The sequence below is a fragment of the Podarcis pityusensis genome (genome assembly GCF_964106645.2).
Source record: "Podarcis pityusensis genome assembly, chromosome: 11".
In the NCBI taxonomy this organism is placed as follows: domain Eukaryota; kingdom Metazoa; phylum Chordata; class Lepidosauria; order Squamata; family Lacertidae; genus Podarcis; species Podarcis pityusensis.
Genome location: NC_138036.1, coordinates 894,523 through 913,302, shown reverse-complemented (window position 1 = coordinate 913,302; position 18,780 = coordinate 894,523). Strand labels below are relative to the sequence as shown.

At 44.1% G+C, this 18,780-nt stretch overlaps 2 protein-coding genes across 14 annotated transcripts in view; one reads left to right on the top strand and one right to left on the bottom strand.

Annotated features, from left to right (window-relative positions):
• PIGO (phosphatidylinositol glycan anchor biosynthesis class O) overlaps positions 1-13,586 on the bottom strand; it is a 126,266-nt gene extending 112,680 nt beyond the window's left edge. The window contains exon 1 of the mRNA XM_080973438.1: positions 13,578-13,586. The gene's annotated coding sequence lies outside the window, so the exon portion shown is untranslated. The remainder of the gene's footprint in view (positions 1-13,577) is intronic.
• UNC13B (unc-13 homolog B) overlaps positions 1-18,780 on the top strand; it is a gene marked incomplete at its 3' end in the record, with an annotated part of 166,138 nt that overhangs the window by 15,078 nt on the left and 132,280 nt on the right. For all 13 annotated transcript variants that reach the window (XM_080973344.1, XM_080973351.1, XM_080973348.1 and 10 more), the window contains exons 2-5: positions 13,521-13,550; positions 14,301-14,400; positions 15,778-15,895; positions 17,048-17,171. In XM_080973344.1, the coding sequence (XP_080829470.1) occupies positions 13,521-13,550; positions 14,301-14,400; positions 15,778-15,895; positions 17,048-17,171 (372 nt within the window). The remainder of the gene's footprint in view (positions 1-13,520; positions 13,551-14,300; positions 14,401-15,777; positions 15,896-17,047; positions 17,172-18,780) is intronic.

Genomic DNA, 18,780 nt, shown 5'->3' with positions numbered 1-18,780 from the left:
GTCATGTGGCCAGCATGACTAAGCCGCTTCTGGCGAACCAGAGCATCGCACAGAAACGCCGTTTACCTTCCCGCCGGAGCGGTACCTGTTTCTCTACTTGCACTTTGACGTGCTTTTGAACTGCTAAGGTGGGCATACAAACTTTCAGATTGTACCGTCCTGTATTCCTGACTTTAAATCTAGTAATGGCTTAACCTGCAAACCCAGTGGGAGATAATGGAATCATTCTAAACTTTCTGAAAACTCCCAGGATCTCGCAAATTGTATGTGGCTGGCAAAAGCACTGCAGAAGATGGATTTCTGTTCATGAAACTCAGTTTGCAAATGGGACACATCAGGTTATATGATTCATTAAACCAGTTAGCTGTAAGAAAGAAAGAAAACTGTTCTTTCTTGGGTTGCAGCTCCCACTTGAGAAGCAAAGCGTGTTTGTCCACTGGGCTCTGTGCAGCCTCCAGGGAATCCGGGATGCTTCTCTGCCTCCTGTGTGTCACAACCTTAGACTGTTCAGCAAAAATTGCCTTGGATGTGAGGTGTGAGGATTGGGGAGCGACAAGGAATCTCATCTCCCAAATGAACTTGCTGTCTACAGTGCAGTTTCTTTGTTAAATGAACTTGATTTTATCTTCTTCTGACCCTCTAAATAATCTTTAAATACCCAGAATGCTGCTGTTATGAACGGGATCCATTCCGGAGGCCCGTTCGCAACATGAAAAGAGCACAACCCGCAGTGCCGCGTCTGCGCACGCGCAGGTTGTGATTCAGTGCTTCTGCGCATGCGTGTGACGTCATTTTGCACTTCTGTGCATGCGCAAGTGGCGAAACCCAGAAGTAACACTTTCCAGTACTTCCTGGTCGCCATGGGACGTAACCTGAAAGAACGTAACGTGAAGCAAACGTAACATGAGGTATGACTGTATTGGAGAGGTCTCTCTTCAGCTATCATGTAGCAATGTGTTTTGGAAAAGGAGTTTGTGGGAAGCTGGGATCCACAGTAGTTGAGCTATGATTCATTATGGAAGTGCAGAATGCCGTCCTGAACCTATGCTCTGTCATTTTGACTCTGTGTCCAAAGGAGAGATAGCTGGTGTTCAGGAATTTGCCACCCAAAGGCATGATGGCATAAATGGAAGGAGCCACTGTCCTGGCGCAACGCCAGGCTCAGCAGTCTGGCAGGTGGTGCTGGCATGCTCTTCTCTTCCTTGAGGTTCCTTTCTAATGAAGGGAAGTTGGCGCCTTTTTGGAAAAAAATCTGTTTCCTCATGTTACCTGTTCTTCTGGTGCAGTTGTAGAATCATAGAATCATAGAATCATAGAGTTGGAAGAGACCACAAGGGCCATCGAGTCCAACCCCCTGCCAAGCAGGAAACACCATCAGAGCACTCCTGACATATGGTTGTCAAGCCTCTGCTTAAAGACCTCCAAAGAAGGAGACTCCACCACACTCCTTGGCAGCAAATTCCACTGTCGAACAGCTCTTACTGTCAGGAAGTTCTTCCTAATGTTTAGGTGGAATCTTCTTTCTTGTAGTTTGGATCCATTGCTCCGTGTCCGCTTCTCTGGAGCAGCAGAAAACAACCTTTCTCCCTCCTCTATGTGACATCCTTTTATATATTGGAACATGGCTATCATATCACCCCTTAACCTCCTCTTCTCCAGGCTAAACATGCCCAGCTCCCTTAGCCGTTCCTCATAAGGTATCGTTTCCAGGCCTTTGACCATTTTGGTTGCCCTCCTCTGGACACGTTCCAGTTTGTCAGTGTCCTTCTTGAACTGTGGTGCCCAGAACTGGACACAGTACTCCAGGTGAGGTCTGACCAGAGCAGAATACAGTGGCACTATTACTTCCCTTGATCTAGATGCTATACTCCTATTGATGCAGCCCAGAATTGCATTGGCTTTTTTAGCTGCCGCGTCACACTGTTGGCTCATGTCAAGTTTGTGGTCAACCAAGACTGCTAGATCCTTTTCACATGTACTGCTCTCAAGCCAGGTGTCACCCATCTTGTATTTGTGCCTCTCATTTTTTTGCCCAAGTGCAATACTTTACATTTCTCCCTGTTAAAATTCATCTTGTTTGTTTTGGCCCAGTTCTCTAATCTGTCAAGGTCATTTTGAAGTGTGATCCTGTCCTCTGGGGTGTTAGCCACCCCTCCCAGTTTGGTGTCATCTGCAAATTTGATCAGGATGCCCTTGAGTCCATCATCCAAGTCGTTGATACAGATGTTGAATAAGACCGGGCCCAAGACAGAACCCTGTGGCACCCCACTAGTCACTCTTCTCCAGGATGAAGAGGAACCATTGATGAGCACCCTTTGGGTTCGGTCAGTCAGCCAGTTACAAATCCACTGAGTGGTAGCATAGTCAAGACCGCATTTTACCAGCTTCTTTACAAGAATATCATGGGGCACCTTGTCAAATGCCTTGCTGAAATCAAGGTAGGCTACATCCACTGCGTTCCCTTCATCTACCAGGCTTGTAATTCTGTCAAAAAACGAGATCAGGTTAGTCTAACATGACTTATTTTTCAGAAATCCATGCTGACTATTGGTGATCACAGCATTCCTTTCTAGGTGCTCACAGACTGTTTGCTTAATGATCTGCTCCAGAATCTTCCCTGGTATTGATGTCAGACTGACTGGGCGGTAATTATTTGGGTCCTCTCTTTCCCCCTTTTTGAAAATAGGGACAACATTTGCCCTCCTCCAGTCTGCCAGGACTTCGCCTGTTCTCCAGGAATTCTCAAAGATGACTGCCAGTGGTTCTGAGATCACATCTGCCAGTTCTTTTAATACTCTTGGATGCAGTTCATCTGGCCCTGGAGACTTGAATACATCTAAACTAGCCAAGTATTCTTGTACTATCTCCTTAGTTATTCTGGGCTGTGTTTCCTCTGCTGAATCATTTGCTCCAAATTCTTCAGGTCGGGCATTGTTTTCTTTATCGGAGAAGACTGAGGCAAAGAAGGCATTGAGGAGTTCAGCCCTTTCTGTGTCCCCTGTTTGCATTTCACCATCTTCTCCTCTGAGTGACCCCACTGTTTCTTTGTTCTTCCTTTTGCTACGAACATACCCATAAAAGCCTTTTTTGTTGCTTTTAACCTCTCTAGCAAGCCTGAGTTCATTCTGTGCTTTAAGAAAGTTCATTTGAAACTTCAGCCTGAGTGGATGGCAGGAAAGCAAAATCTCTGCCAACAGAGCAGAAGAACACAAGTGTTTTATGACAGGTTTTTGCATGGATTCTGTGGCACTTCCTTCCTTCCCAGTCAAGGCATGTCACACTGCAGGCTTGAGAAGAGAGCAAGAATGTATAGGAAATGCCCAGGAATGCTTTCCGGAATTACCAGGGACAGGACTTCCCTGTGGCCAGAACAGTGGGCCTGCTCAGGACGTGGCTGGAAAAACGATTCAGAACATGGCTTTTGTAAGAAAAGTGCAGGAGAACAGCTTTTTCAAGGATGGCATGTCACTGACTTCTCCCTGCTTTAGGTCTTGTTTTCTGTTCTTCAGACACACAGTACTTAAATGCAGCTGAAGTAGAATTCATTTGGCATTATGGTGAATGAATAGCAAATCATGCCCTGGATTTATATAATCTTTTTGCCATCTGGCCATTCTTTCTCTCTTGCTACGCTGACTGCTCCATCTCTCTCTCTCCCCCCCCCCCCCCAATATCCAGTTCTAAAGGCGAAGTTGAGCTTTTTGCCCCAGTATCTCCAGCTGACTTTGCTTCCTGCTGTTAGGAATCACCCTTGCGCTGAGGGATTGCTTGATTCTGAAGCCTTTGGAGATTAACAAGAATATACCAAAAAAAGAGGGAGTGGAGCTAATTGTGTCTTCTGAACAGGCCTTTGGGCTTTGTGGCTGAGAGATCACAGAGCCAAGTAATCCCTCTGCCACTCTGCCTTATTTATCCGAAGAGTAGGGACCTGCTGCTTTGGCGTGTCTTTGTGTTTTTAAATTGGTGGTTTCTTGTTTTTTAGAACTTGAGTTTTTCTTTGAATTAGAAAGGTGGGATAGAAATCCTTTATGGCTGAATTAAATCATGGCCAAGTCACTTGCAATAGCAAGCATCTGTTATCATCTGTAGAAATTACCAACCAGTACACATTTTTGCTACTATACCTGCCTGCACACACAGACAGACTTAATTATATTATCTATGTTATTTTACCCAGGCAATTGCATTTACACCCCACCTTTCTTCCAAGGAGCTCAAGGTTTCCCCTTTCCCATTTTGACCTCATAACCCTGTAAGGTCTGGAGCAGGCATAGGCTAACGCGGCCCTCCAGATATTTTTGGGACTACAACTCCCATCATCCCTAGCTAACAGAACCAGTGGTCAGGGATGATGGGAATTGTAGTCACAAAATATCTGGAGGGCCAAGTTGCCTATGCCTGGTCTGGAGTAAGTGGCTCAAGGTGGGATCAACTTGATTTAGAGTTACTGTATATTTATTGTCATTGTTATTCATAGTTTATATCCTGCCTTTCTGTAACACAAGTATATGCAAGGCACAAAAATGCAGATAAAATATTAATAATCTGAAATGATAATTGAAAGCTGTATTTGGACCACATTTTTAAAGAGGACTATCTTTAAAAAAGCCCACTGAAACAAAACTGTTTTCAGAGCCTGCGTAAAAGCGAGCAATGAAGGGGCCAGAAGTACCTCTTGGGATGGTTGCTCCGTATTCTGGGTGCCACAACCCACAAGGCCCTGCTGCCTGGTTATACCTGCCCTCTTCCACTGGCAGGGAGATGGAGAGTCCTTGGGCAGGTGCGTTATGGGAGAAGGCCACCCCCAAAGAGGGCGCATTGGTTGTCTGGTTGGGGTGTTTGCCTTCCATGTTTTCCTAAAGGCTTCCCCATCTATTTTTTTTTATATAAGATATTTATTAAGCTTTTTTGAAGTATTACAATAAAAATGAAAAAAAATAACAAAAATACAAAATAAAAATAATTAAAAACACACAGATTTCCCATTACTTGTTTTCCTTTAGCTTGTTTCCCGGACCTCCTCATACCTCCCTTTTTTGTATTCCAGTTCAATTTGTTGGTTCAGCAAATCCTTACCCTCTTTATTTAGCCTAATCTTTAGTCTTAAAATAGTAACGTTAAATTTTTACCTATTAACAACCCATTTTTCATAATCCCTTAAAGCATTACAGCTGGAAACCACTTAATTTCTATCCAACATCATTCTAACATTCATTAATTTTACAATAATTCTGTAGATAGTCTTTGAATTTCTTCCAATCTTCTTCCACCAACTCTTCTCCCTGGTCTCGGATTCTGCCAGTCATTTCTGCCAGTTCCATATAGTCCATCAACTTCATCTGCCATTCTTCCAGAGTGGGTAGGTCTTGTGTCTTCCAATACTTTGCAATGAGTATTCTTGCTGCTGTTGTGGCATACATAAAAAAGGTTCTATCCTTCTTTGGCACCAATTCGCCGACTATGCCCAGGAGAAAGGCCTCTGGTTTCTTCAGAAAGGTATATTTAAATACCTTTTTCAGTTCATTATATATCCTTTCCCAGAAAGCCTTAATCCTTGGGCACGTCCACCAAAGGTGAAAGAATGTACCTTCAGTTTCTTTACATTTCCAACATTTGTTATCGGGCAAGTGATAAATTTTTGCAAGCTTGACTGGGGTCATGTACCACCTGTATATCATTTTCATAATATTCTCTCTTAAAGCATTACATGCCGTAAACTTCATACCTGTGGTCCACAACTGTTCCCAGTCAGCAAACATAATGTTATGTCCAAAATCTTGTGCCCATTTAATCATAGCAGATTTCACCGTTTCATCCTGAGTATTCCATTTCAACAGCAAGTTATACATCTTTGACAAAATCTTAGTTTTGGGTTCTAACAGTTCTGTTTCTAATTTTGATTTTTCCACCTGGAAGCCAATTTTCTTGTCCAAATTATATGCCTCCATTATCTGATAATAATGAAGCCAGTCTCGCACTTTATTTTTTAGTTTCTCAAAACTCTGCAGTTTCAGTCTATCTCCATCTTGTTCCAAAATTTCCCAATATTTCGGCCAATTGGCCTCCATATTGAGCCTTTTCAGAGCTTTCGCTTCCATCGGTGACACCCACCTTGGGGTTTTGTTTTCCAATAAATCCTTGTATCTTATCCAAACATTAAACAATGCTTTCCTGACATTATGGTTTTTAAATGCTTTATGCGCTTTGACCTTGTCATACCACAGATATGCATGCCATCCAAATACATTGTTAAAACCTTCTAGGTCCAAAATGTCTGTGTTTTCAAGAAGTAGCCATTCTTTCAACCAGCAAAAAGCTGCTGATTCATAGTAAAGTTTAAAGTCTGGCAGGGCAAATCCACCCCTTTCCTTTGCATCAGTTAATATCTTAAATTTTATTCTGGGCTTCTTGCCCTGCCAGACAAATCTAGAAATATCTCTCTGCCACTTCTTGAAACAATCCATCTTGTCCACAATTTGCAATGTTTGAAACAAAAACAGCATTCTAGGCAATACATTCATTTTTATCACAGCAATACGACCCAACAGTGAAAGCTTCAAATTTGACCAAATTTCTAAATCTTTTTTCACTTCCGTCCAACATTTTTCATAATTATCTTTAAATAAGTTCCCATTTTTGGCTGTCATATTAATCCCCAGGTATTTCACTTTCTTAACCACAGTCAGGCCTGTCTCATTCTGAAACCTCTCTCTTTCAATCGGTGTTAAATTTTTCTCTAAAACCTTAGTTTTTAGCTTGTTCAATTTAAATCCTGCCACTTGACCAAATTCTTGAATTACTTCTAAAACCCTTTTAGTACTAGATTCTGGCTCCTGTAACGTCAATACTAAGTCATCTGCAAATGCTCTCAGTTTGTACTGTTTGGCTCTGACATGTATACCTTTAACCATCTGGTCCCTTCTAATCATATTCAGCAGAACCTCCAGGACCGATATAAAAAGCAGTGGGGAGATTGGGCAACCTTGTCGTGTCCCTTTTTCTATCTTAAATTCTTCCGTCACCACATTATTTACAATTAATTTAGCCTTTTGTTCAGAATATATTGCACCTATACCATTTTCAAAACCTTGGCCTACCCCCATCCCCTGTAGGTTCTTCTTCATAAAACTCCAAGAGATATTGTCAAAGGCTTTCTCCACGTCCACAAATATCAGAACTGCTTTAGTATTTATATTCACTTCTAATTTTTCCAAAATATCAATTATATTCCTCAAATTATCAGACAAGTGTCTTCCCGGGAGAAAGCCCGCTTGGTCTTTATGAATCTCTTCCATCAATACTTTTTTCAATCTCTTGGCCAAAATGTCTGCAAAAATTTTGTAATCCACATTAAGTAACGATATAGGGCGGTAGTTCTTAAGCTGAGTCTTTTCAGTCTCTGTTTTCGGTATAAGTGTAATGTACGCCTCTTTCCACAACTCTGGTGCCCTTTTCCCTTCCAATATTTCATTACAGACTTCCTTCAAAGGTTGTAATAGCCACTCTTTCAAAGATCTATAATATCTAGAGGTCAGCCCATCCGGTCCTGGAGATTTGCCCAATTGCATATTTTGAATGGCACCTTCTACTTCCTGTTCAGATATTTTATAGTTCAACATTAATTTGCTTTCTTGAGAGATTTTTTGTAATCCATTTGTCTTCAAAAATCGGTCTATGTCCATTTCTTTCTGTGGCCCTTGTGTGTATAATTGTTTAAAATACCTCTGGAAACAGTTTCTAATCTCAATTGGGTTATGTATATTCTTTCCTTCCACTTCTAAGTTTGTAATAGTATTTAATTTTTGTTTGTTTTTTTCATTTGCCAGGCCAACAATTTCCCACATTTGTTAGCTGATTCAAATGTTTTTTGTCTCATTTGTTTAATTTTCCATTCTATTTCCTGGTTCATCATTTCCATATATTGTACTTGGTATAATTTTATTTCTCTCAAAATCTCCTGCGACTTTGGTTTTGCTCTCAGTTTCTTCTCACTTTCTTTTATTTTCTCCAAAATTTTATCTTTCTTCTCATTTTGACTTCTCTTCTTTATTGCATTCTGTTGTATCAGAAACCCTCTCATGACAGCTTTGCTTGCATCCCAGATTACTCTTTTTTCTACATTGGTGTTCATATTTATTTCAAAATAGTCTCTCAAAGTTTTTTGGGCCTTTTTATACACTTCTTCATCTCTAAATAAGGTGTCATTCATCCTCCATTTGAAGGAGCCAGTTGATATTTGTTTCATCTCCATCCTTACAGCGTTATGGCCGGAGCAAGTTTTTGGGCAGATTTCCACTTTCTTTATCTTTGGTGCCATTCCTCTAGTTACCCATATTTGGTCAATTCTAGTTCATGTCATCTTGGCTTCAGAGAAGAAGGTTCCCTCTCTTCCCAAAGGGTTCTTTGTTCTCCAAATGTCCACTAAATCCATATTGTCTGTCATCTCAAAAAATGTTTTCGGTAGTCTACCATCCTTGGTAACTACCTGTCTTTGTGCCTTGTCCATGTTTGTAGATACTACTCCATTCATGTCCCCCATCAAAATCAAATTGTAATCCAAATAGTCCAATAAGATCTCATGCAACTTTTTAAAGAATTCAGATTTCCCCTCATTCGGTGCATAAATTCCTACGATCAAAAATTTCTCTCCTTGAACTTGAATTTCGATTGCCAAAAATCTACCTTGTTCATCTTTAAAAATTAATTTCGGTAATAATCTCTCCTTTGCGTATATCACAACTCCTCTTTTTTTAACTTTATCAGATGAGATAAACTCCTGTCCCAATCTTTTATTAATCAGTAGTTTCCTGTGTAGCCTTGTTACATGTGTTTCTTGTAAACAAATCAAGTCCAATTGTTCCTTTTTTAATAGATGAAAAACACTTTTTCTCTTTCGAGGAGAGTTCAAACCAGTACAATTCCAACTTAACAGTTGCAGAGCCATGATGGGGTTACTTCACTTTGCCTCCAACTGCGCCAAGTGTCTGTTCTTGTTCTGTCGATGGTGTCTCTTTCTCTGGACCGTGCAATCCAAAAGATAAATTTGCTATGTCTAGTATTCCTTTTTCCAGTGCTTTTGGCTCTTCTCCGGATTCCGCTTCTTTCTGTAGATCTTCTTTGTAATCTTTCAAAAACCTGTCTTTATCGTTGACTGATCTTATATTTATCTTTCTTCCTTTGTATTTAAAGGATAGGCCTTGAGGAAATTTCCACCTAAAGATAATTCTATTTCTTCTCAACAGGGCAACTAGGTCTCCGTAGTTAAGCCTTAAGTCCAAAAGATGTTTTGGAATGTCCTTAAATATCTCCACACTTGAGTCGTAAATTTCCAAAGTCTTTTGATAGTGCAGATTCAAAATTTTGTCTCTCTCCTCTTTTGTTCGAAGAGTAATCAAGCAGTCCCTCACCTTGTTCCTCCTTTGTCCTCTTCCAATTCTAAATGCATTCACTATCTTAAATTCTTCCTTCCCCAAATCCTGTTGCCAAAAATCTGTAAATTCCTGTGTAAGAAATTCAGCCAAATTATCTTTCTCATGTTCTGGTACAGCCCTGATTCTTAGATTCCTTTGTTTCTCTTTCAATTCAATCATAGACTGTGTCAAACCGTGGTCCTCCAATTGCTTGTATACCGGTGGTATCTTCTCTTGAGTAGCAGTTGCTATATCTTTTGCTTCTTCAGCTATCTTTCGGGTCGAAGCAGATTCCTGTAATAATTGTTCAATAGATTCTGTATTGGTATTCACCTTCTGTCCCAAGTTATTTATGCTTGTTGTATTCAGGTCAATTTTAACTGATGCTTCAGCTACTTGTTTATTTGTCTCAGCTACCTGCTTAGCTAAATTTTCCAAAGATTCATTAATTTTTCCAAGTGCATGTGCCAAAACGTCTTCGGACGACATAACTTTTGGTTTAACCTGTGGAGGAGCAGCCCCTGATGTTCCAGATGCTCCAGATGTTGAAGCCCTTCGCTGCTGTGCAGTGTCTGTCCGATAGGGTCTGCCAGACCTAGTAGTTTTTTCCTGCGCCAGCTCTAACTTTCCTCTCCCATCTGCCATAACACTCTCATGAGAATTCAAGGTCGATCCCACGGTTGAAAGTTTATTTTGGAATGGAATTTTCCTCTAACCCAGTTGTTATTGTAGCAATGTCAAACCTCCTCTAGGGGGACACAGTAACAGCCAAAGCTTGCAACTTTTAGAAAAAGAAATGGTCCTTATAAGTCCCCCAATTCACCTAAAAACAACAGTTTCAGTTGCACTTAAACAGTTACTTTAGAGCCAGGAGAAGTCCAGAAACACTGTATCTCTTTAGCAGAGTTAGCTGTCAAAAGTCCTCTGCTTACAGATAGGCTTTTCACAGAGCGGCATTCATCTCAGGGCAGTCCGTTCCCAGGTTTTAGACGGTGGATTTTAACTTCCTTTTCCCTTATTTTTTTGCAGATTAGTACAGCTCAAACATTTCCCCCCTCCTCTCCTGCAATCCGGAGGGGAGATCGTTTTCCTGATGTTGCGATTTCAGTCTTTTTCAAACGTCTTTCCCAGTTTCCGCTTACAGTCTCTTTGCTTTGATCTATCTACAAGAAAGGAAGGCAGACTTCCTGTTTGTACCTTCCCGCTTCGGTGCCGAATTAGCTTATTTTTTCCTTTAAATCCAATTTAATCCTACTCACAGGTAGTTGCTTTCAACGTCGAATTGTCCCAGGAAAAAGTCAGCGCTCTCCGATAACGGCTATGCGGCTTCACTCCGCGGAAGAAGCAGTCGACTCTCAGCACCGCGCCGCTCACCCCGTCTCGCTCCCGAACCCTTAAAAAGGGTCCTTTCATGACTTGGGGGGGCGCAAAAGGTGCCCGCCGAGTCCCCACGTTCACAGGCTTCACCCGCCTGTGATTTTTAAAGGGCCCCCGCTTCGCCGCAGCGGTAGGACCCGATCCCGCGGAGCTAGTCCCTCAGAGACTCAGAGGGAATCCGCCATTATCGATGGCGCCGACCCGGAAGTAAGGCTTCCCCATCTAATCGCCTGAAGGCCTTTTGCTCACCACTGGCGGCCAGGCAGGTGACTCCTTGACACTTGTCTGAGGCAAGTGTGTTAACTTCCTGGAAGAGGTCCTGATCCTTTCTCTTTCCTGGTCCTCTTGCTCACCTGCCGCTGTCTCTGCTGGGCTCCCGATCCTTTTTCTTCAAGGGGGAAGCAGTGTGGGCTGATTCCAGGCATGCACACACGCAATCTTAATTCAGCATTTGGGATAAATATTTACTTCTTTGAAAACTAAGCCATAGTGTTGGGTCAGGAAATAGGAAGGGCGAGGGAAAGCCCATAGCTTAGGGATGCCTTGCAGGACCCTGCGTTGGTCCATGTGGAGAATCTCTTTGGATTTCAACCCAGGCTTGCTTTCGCCATCCTCAGGTGTGCAGTTCCAGACCTTCCTTTCTTGACAGATAAGAGTTACTAAAAAAGTAAAAATTTGCAAGAGCTGTGCTCTTTCTTGTTTCTTTTGCTTCTTCATTCCTATGTCCTCTTCTGGAACTCTGTGTGTGATGCTGCTGCTTCAGGATCAGCAGCAGCAGCAGCAGCACATCTGTATCAGGAACCTATCCAGATGTTCCTCGTGGCTCTGCAAAGCTCAGTATCTAGGCCACAGCTTGTGTTCTCGCTTTCCATCTTTTCTGCACCGCCCCCCCCAGCTGACCTGAGCACCCGCAGCAACATGGGAGATTATCATCCGGTGCAGTTCTCTCCTATCAGAGGGCTCTGCTGCTTTCTATGGGCTGCCAGGTTTGCTGACAGCGTGTTCCTCTGTCTGAAACGAGATCAGATGTGGCAGAGCTAATTGCCTCCAGTCTGCTGAGTTTTGAAGCACAGGAGTTGTGGGGGGACAGCTTCCGTGTGTCAGGCAGCACAGTTAAGGGTGGCTGTTCGTTTCCTCCCCGCCCCCAGGGGTTTGCTCTTAATTGGACAGTATGGTACCTGTTCATAGTTTCAGCAGAGAGAAACCAGAGGCTGGATAGTTGCTGTGTGGATTCAAAGGAAGAGTGTGTTTAATGGAAGAGCTTTAGCGTAAAAGCGTGCTGGAAGTTGCAGTTGGAGCTGTCATGAATCACACACACACACACACACACACGGGTTGTCTTGATGCCTCTATACTGTGAGAGGGGATAGTTCATGCAGCGAGCAAGCTGTCACTTGCTGGTAATTGGGCAACTGGTGGCTTAATTGAAGACAGACAGAGCTCCTTACTCAGGCAGGTGAAAGGGGAAAAAGGAAGAAGAGAGGAAAGTGAATGGGGCTTACAGGCTCCTTGCTCCCCTTCAGGGCTCCCTTACCTGCTATGCCAACGCTAAGCACAGCGAGGGTGATTCTGGACAGATCAGGGCTTTCTGCTACTTGCTCTGACTGGGCCTTGACTGGAAAGGGCTGGGGTCACCCAGAGTTGGCTCGGTTGGGCAAATGTCAGCCCCCAGATGTCTATGAGGGCTCAAGGGACCAATATTTTCGCTTTGTGCTGGGCTTCCTGAAAGGGCAGGGCCAGAACTGAGCAAGCAAGCCACAGCTCTTCTTGCTGTCTCCTTTAAAGTGGAGGGTGGCAGCCTGAATAAACCTGCCCATACAAGTCGTAACAAGGGTGGGGTGGGGAATCATAGAGTTGGAAGGGTCCCAAAGGGTCATCCAGTCCCACCCCCTGCAATGCAGGAATCCCAGCTGAAAGGCCATAGCTCTTTGCTAGAGCCTGGCCTGCAGAAAGGTCCCACATTCAATCCCTAGCACCTCCAGGCAGGGTGGGGAAAATGCCTGTCTGAAAGTGAGGAGAACCTTTGCCAACTTGGGCCTTTCCAGATGTTTAGGACTGTGACTCTCCTCAGCCCCTGCCAGCATATCCTCTTGGAGTCCAGAACATCTGGAGGGCATCCTGTCGGGGAAGGCTAGCGTAGGGCAACTTCCTGTGTTGCTAACCAGCCAGGTGGGGCTGCCTATTGGCTGCGTGCTTGTTCTTCTTCCTTGTAAAGGGTGAACTAGGAGACACACACACAGACACACACACACACACAGAGTTTGTACCCAGAGCCCTCCTGGCACTGCTGTTCCAAGTCTGCAGTGGTTGCTGCAAGCTCAGCTGCAGGTGGAACTTGGCCTGTCCAGCCGTGCTCAGTTGTCTTGGACCCGGATAAGTGGTTTCTTGTTCCCTGTGATAGCACAGTTCCAAGCTCCTCATGAGCACGGCCATCATCCAGAACTCCTGGCTTTGGGGGGACAAGAGCCAATTCGTGCTGGCTGTGCAATATTCCTTGGACAACAACATGCTTTGTTCTCCATTTCAGCATTTCTTAAATATTCCCCCATTTTTCTGAAGGAAAGTGGGGCAAAGCATTGGAGTGGCCTCTTATGCAGGTTCCTTTGTTGTGAAAAATGAAACTAGCTTGAAGGCTTCTTTCTCCCTTATCTGCAGCCGAAATATTTAACAACCTGAGAGTTAAAATGCTTGAGGTTGGAATAATCAACTGACATCCTCTTTTTTCTTTTACAGTAAAGAAAGCGAAGCTCCAGGGGCCACCAGGTGAGCGCAGATTTTCTTCTGCCCAACAAGTCTGCCTGCTGACATCCGTGTTCTTGCTATTGCCTCTTGGCTGGCTCTCTGCTGTGGTGCATAGCAGGAATTTTCTAGCTTCCGAGTGTCTGGCCTGCTTCTTCCCTGTTTATGCAGTTCCTTCTAAAATCCAAAATAGTTGGACAAAATAACAATAATAAATTTATTAGATTTATATACCGCCCTTCATCCGAAGAGCTCAGGGCAATTCACAAGTTAAAATAAAGCTGTGCCCAGTTATTGGTCTGACTTTGGCCACTGAAAAGTCTTGAGAGTTTCTGAAGCGGCTTCAGCAAAGCTCCAAGATATAAGGAAGTTCCAGGAGTGTAAGGCAACCACTTGGAGACTTGGAGTATTAAACTGAAGCAGCTCCATTTTGCTATCAGCAATGAAAGCAGCTTGATTTCTTACAATTCAATGGAAATTGAGCTTCATCGTTCTTCCAAGCAATGAGCAGCTTCCACACTTGACTCCTCGCAGTTCTTAACTCATAGCTAGTGTTTCTTATTGTCTGAAGCCTTTTCCAGTCATTGGGGCCAGATCATGAAGACCAGGGAGGTGGCAGTGGAAATTTCTATTCTGCCCCTGCTCTCCTGTCATCTCCTTGCTCTGCTGAAGTGCAGCTGGTGGGAGTCGTTTTCTTTCCACCAAATACCATGTGTTGGCAAGGAGGAGTTTGAGATATTTACCCTCAGGTGAAACAATCTTCTTTCTCTCTAGATAAATTCAATACGTATGTGACCCTGAAGGTGCAAAATGTGAAGAGCACCACTGTTGCCGTTCGAGGGGACCAGCCATGCTGGGAACAAGACTTCCTCTTGTAAGTGAATGCTGTGGGTCAAGATCACACCTGAAATTGGAGCGCCATGTTGCTAAGTGTTAATTTTGTCCCTCAACTAGCTGGGGGCAATGAAGTTCCACCAATTGAGTTACGGGAAAGCGAGTATTTATGTTAAATTCCATACAGGGAGGATAAGATGGGAGAAATTGGGAAATTAGGAACTTTAAACATGTTTTTTATCTTGGGAAAGAGACAAGAGAGGAAACACCTTATTGATAGGTTAAATTGAATGATCACTGTATTGAAAAAGTAATGCTGGGGGGGTTTCAAAGATTGGATATGATTGTATTTATGGTATATGGTATCCCTTTCCTTTCAAGAGCATTGTAAGTATTGTATTTCTTTTGAATGTTAATATTGCTGGTACTCTGAAGACTTTTTCTTTCCTTTGAGGTTTAAATACGTATTAAACTGTTGATATTGTTAATTTATAATTAAAACAAAAACACTGAAAGGAGAAGCATTTACCTTTCTCTGTCTGTTTGTTGGGAAGTTGCAAAGGTGTTGCTTGAAAACACATGTTGCTTTTTGTAATACCTTGCCTGGGACTCTCCACACGGACATCATCCCCTTCCCAAGAGCACAGGCTCTTAGGGAAGTATCCAGTGAAACAGATCTGCTAGCGTAGGGTATTTGGGCTGTGCAACAGAACTGCCCCTCCCTCCCTCCCTCCCTCCCTCCCTCCCTCCCTCCCTCGCCTCCCCCCTCCCACCCCGTAAATCTATCCTGGAGCAGATTGGGTGTGGGGTGGGGTGTAGAGAGATGAGAGGTGGTAGAAGCTGCATTGAACAAGCAGAAATTCTTGCACTAGCAGATCTGCTTCTTTGGATCCTGCCCTTGGTCTACTTAAAGGGGTGGTGATTCCTTGCAAATGTGCAAGCTTAGGTACAAAATAAGGGGCAGGGATGATCACAGGGGGAGAAAGGGGTCTGTCAGGACTGTGAACTTGGGTTTTAAAAGAAGTGGAGCAATCTACTGTGGCTCAGGCTACCATGTAGTAGTGTCCTTTGTCAGAGGAAGCTTTAAATTGTGCGTTGAGATTTGGCTGGAGGAGCATCTTGCAGAAGCCCAGCAGGCTTTGACTTGTGGTCCTGAACAGACCTCTAGTGGCCTGAATGCCTCTCTGCAGTCGTCTGTGCTGAGGCCGGTCATCCTCCTCCTGCCTGGGGGATCCCAGGAGATCCTCCTGTTGGTCTGGCTTGACCTGCAGCTGAAAGACGGTTGCTATTCAGATTAAAACAGGGACAAGGCAGTCAGTTGGGAAGCAATCAGAATGGACATTGTAAAAAAGGCGAAGGTGTGGGTCCAGTTTTCCCCCAGCTGCTTATGTGTTGTGTCTCTTTTCCTCCTTTGCAGCGAGATCAGCCGCCTGGACCTGGGCTTGATTGTGGAAGTATGGAACAAAGGGCTGATCTGGGACACAATGGTTGGGACAGCGTGGATTGAGCTGAAGGCCATCCGGCAGTCGGATGAGGTCAGTAGACCTTCAGAGCCGAGAGAGATGGTCTTCAGCCCCCTGGGACTTCTGGGGTGTTTGGGGTGGCGCTGAAGAAATGGCGAAGAGCTTTCCTTGTGCCATTTGGTTGAGTCTGTCTAGTATCCAGCATGATGTTGGATCACAGTTGCCATCATCCCTGAGTGGCTGGGCTGATGGGATCTGCAGTCCGACAACATGTGGAGTCTTTCAGGCCCCTCTCTTCTTCCTCATCTGTACTGAAGCAAAGGCTAGCACGGGCTGCTCCTGTGACCCAGCCAGGAGATGGAAATGTTGCATACTTCTTCCACGCAGCATTCTTGCATGACCCAGAAATTATGGAATCCTTTTCTAAAGCTCCCATCACGTCTTGACTTCAGTCACAACTGATCCAGGCACAATGACCATTTAAGGCATGCAAGGAAAAGTAATCTTACACCACACTCTGGACTGTCTTCTAAGGCTATAAGTGGAAACGCTGCTGTTCATTTTTTTTTTAATAAATAAAGGCCCGTGAATTGAAGCAGACCTCTTGGTTCTTCTTCTCAGAGCCCATTGAGGCCAAGAGGGTTTCTGTCGACTGCAGAGGATGGTTTGTCTCAAGCTCTGAGTCCGCAGGTGAAAGCCGTTCTGTAATTCTGCCACAGCAAATGAGCAGGATTTTGTTCAGCGGCACACGGCTTGTTCTCTACAGTATACATATTTTGTTTTTAATAGATGATTTACTGCTTTGGGGGCGTTTGGACTTCCAAAAAGCAGCAGTAAATAAATTGTAGCAGCAACAGCACTCTGGTGGTCTCTTTGACGTATTCTGTAGAAGCTTGAATTCCTCCACAAGTTCAGACCATTTCCTGATGTGGTTTGGAGTTGCCATATCAATTCCTTCTTGCAGGGGTCGGGGGACCTAGTCAGACGGTTTTGCAAATTGATTTGATGTATTTTTAAAGTTTTTAATTTTAGATTTATTTTTTGTATGTGGCCACAGTTTTTTGTGATGTGTGTTTTATAAATTATCTAAATGCATGTTGTTGTGCCTTTCAGCACTTTGGGGGCTGCTTCATATGGGGCGATAAAATAACAGACGTGAGAAAAGTGGGAAGATGGATGGGGAGATATTTCTGGTGAAGTTGCTGATGCCCTTTCTCTTTCCAGGAGGGCCCTGGGGAGTGGTCTACCCTGGAAGCTGAGGTCTTGATGAAGGGCCATGAGGTCTGTGGCACCAAAAACCCAACACCTCACCAGATTTTGTTGGATACAAGATTTGAGTTGCCTTTCGGTGAGTGCAAATGACTTTCTGCCATCCCCCATCATCCTCTGTGAAACTCAAAGACTCCTCTTCCCTCTTGCTGCCCTGATGTGGGTCCACCGTGAGGGTCTTTTCTTAGTGGTGGTTTCCTTCCAGGAGTTCGCTCCAATTAAATCAGGCTTACGGTGCTGTATATGGGAGGACAATTTTGAAGCCCTGAGGTTTTCTTGCAACACAGCATTTTCCATAAGTGGGGGTGGGGGGGAGTGCTTATTTCACATTGCCTAGCAACCAGTAATCTTTATTCAAAGTCATCAGACTGCTGAATGCAACTAATAGAAGGAAACTTGAAGGTCCTTTAGTCCAGCCCCTATTATACAGTTTCTGAATTTGTTTGTAAAGTATGATTGGTAATTCTGAACGGAGAATTTTGCAAATAATGCAAGTAACAGTAGTATCCTTTTTGAGGAGGGCCAGTCCACTCTCTTCCTATTTGGGGGTTTGTCTGTGTCTGTGGAGGGGGGATGGGGCCTTTCAGGCAAACTTTGAGAGGGAGAGAGGGCACAAATTTGGCTTGTGTTTCTTCTGGGGAGGAGTCCTCTCTGCGGCCATTGTAACCCCCCCCCAAAAAAAACCCACTTCAGGGCCCAAACTGCAGGCCAAGAAATGCACCCTCCTAAGCAGCCTCACTGAGGCTGCCACCTGGGATGCCCGTTTTACCGGACTATTTCTTTGTACAGTGTAACGGCTGTTGCCACACAGGCTTTAGCTGGCATAGCTTGGCTCAAAAATGATTCCTTTAGTGGGACATTCCTCGCCCTCTTAGCTGTTCAGAAGGGTGCACAAGTTGTAAATAGTCTGAATTGTGTGCCTCCCCCTCCAGGAAAGGTTTCTGCTGTTGCAGGGGAGCCATATCTTCCAAGAACATGCAGTGATGCTTTTCAGATACTATTATAATTTCATGCTTAAAGAAATACAAGAAGGCTACTTCTGCTTAAGGAGTTTGAGAACCAGTGAATGCCGTGATGGGTTCTCCGGGACAAAAAGTAGGACCCTTTTCAGCCTCAGCATCCCAGGGCCATGTGCCTTTCATGGTTCCTTGCAGGTGCAGGAATGATGTGCTCTCAGGATAAAGATTGCATCAGTATCGAAGGCGCTTTAGCGTTGTGGGTCCCACCTTGGTCACTGTCCTTCCTTTTAACTTTGAGTATGAGATCACTTCTCTCTCTACAGCAATATCCCACCATCCCCCCCCCCGGGGGGGGAGAGATATATTTAGAAATCTTGTGTTTCATTTCCCAGGTGAAAGCGCTCCTCTCCTATGTGATAAAATGGACTTGGAAGAAGCGGTATACCTGTGTGTTTGGTTCAGCATGTTTATATTCATGGAGCGAGCTTTGGGTTCAGATGGCTTAAAAAGCTCTCCCACAAGCCATTTCCAAAGTTGCTCAAGGCTTTCTTTGATGACAGAGAGAATATAATGACCTGGTGTGGAGCTGTTGCATGTTTGTGGTGGTGTTTGCGAAACGAATTGTCTTATCTCGGATAAGATGCCCAGAAGCATGCTATGGGAATGGCTCCCTGAAGCCAGGATGTGACAGGCCCTTGGCAGTCCCCTGCCACTCTGCCTGGGCAGTGC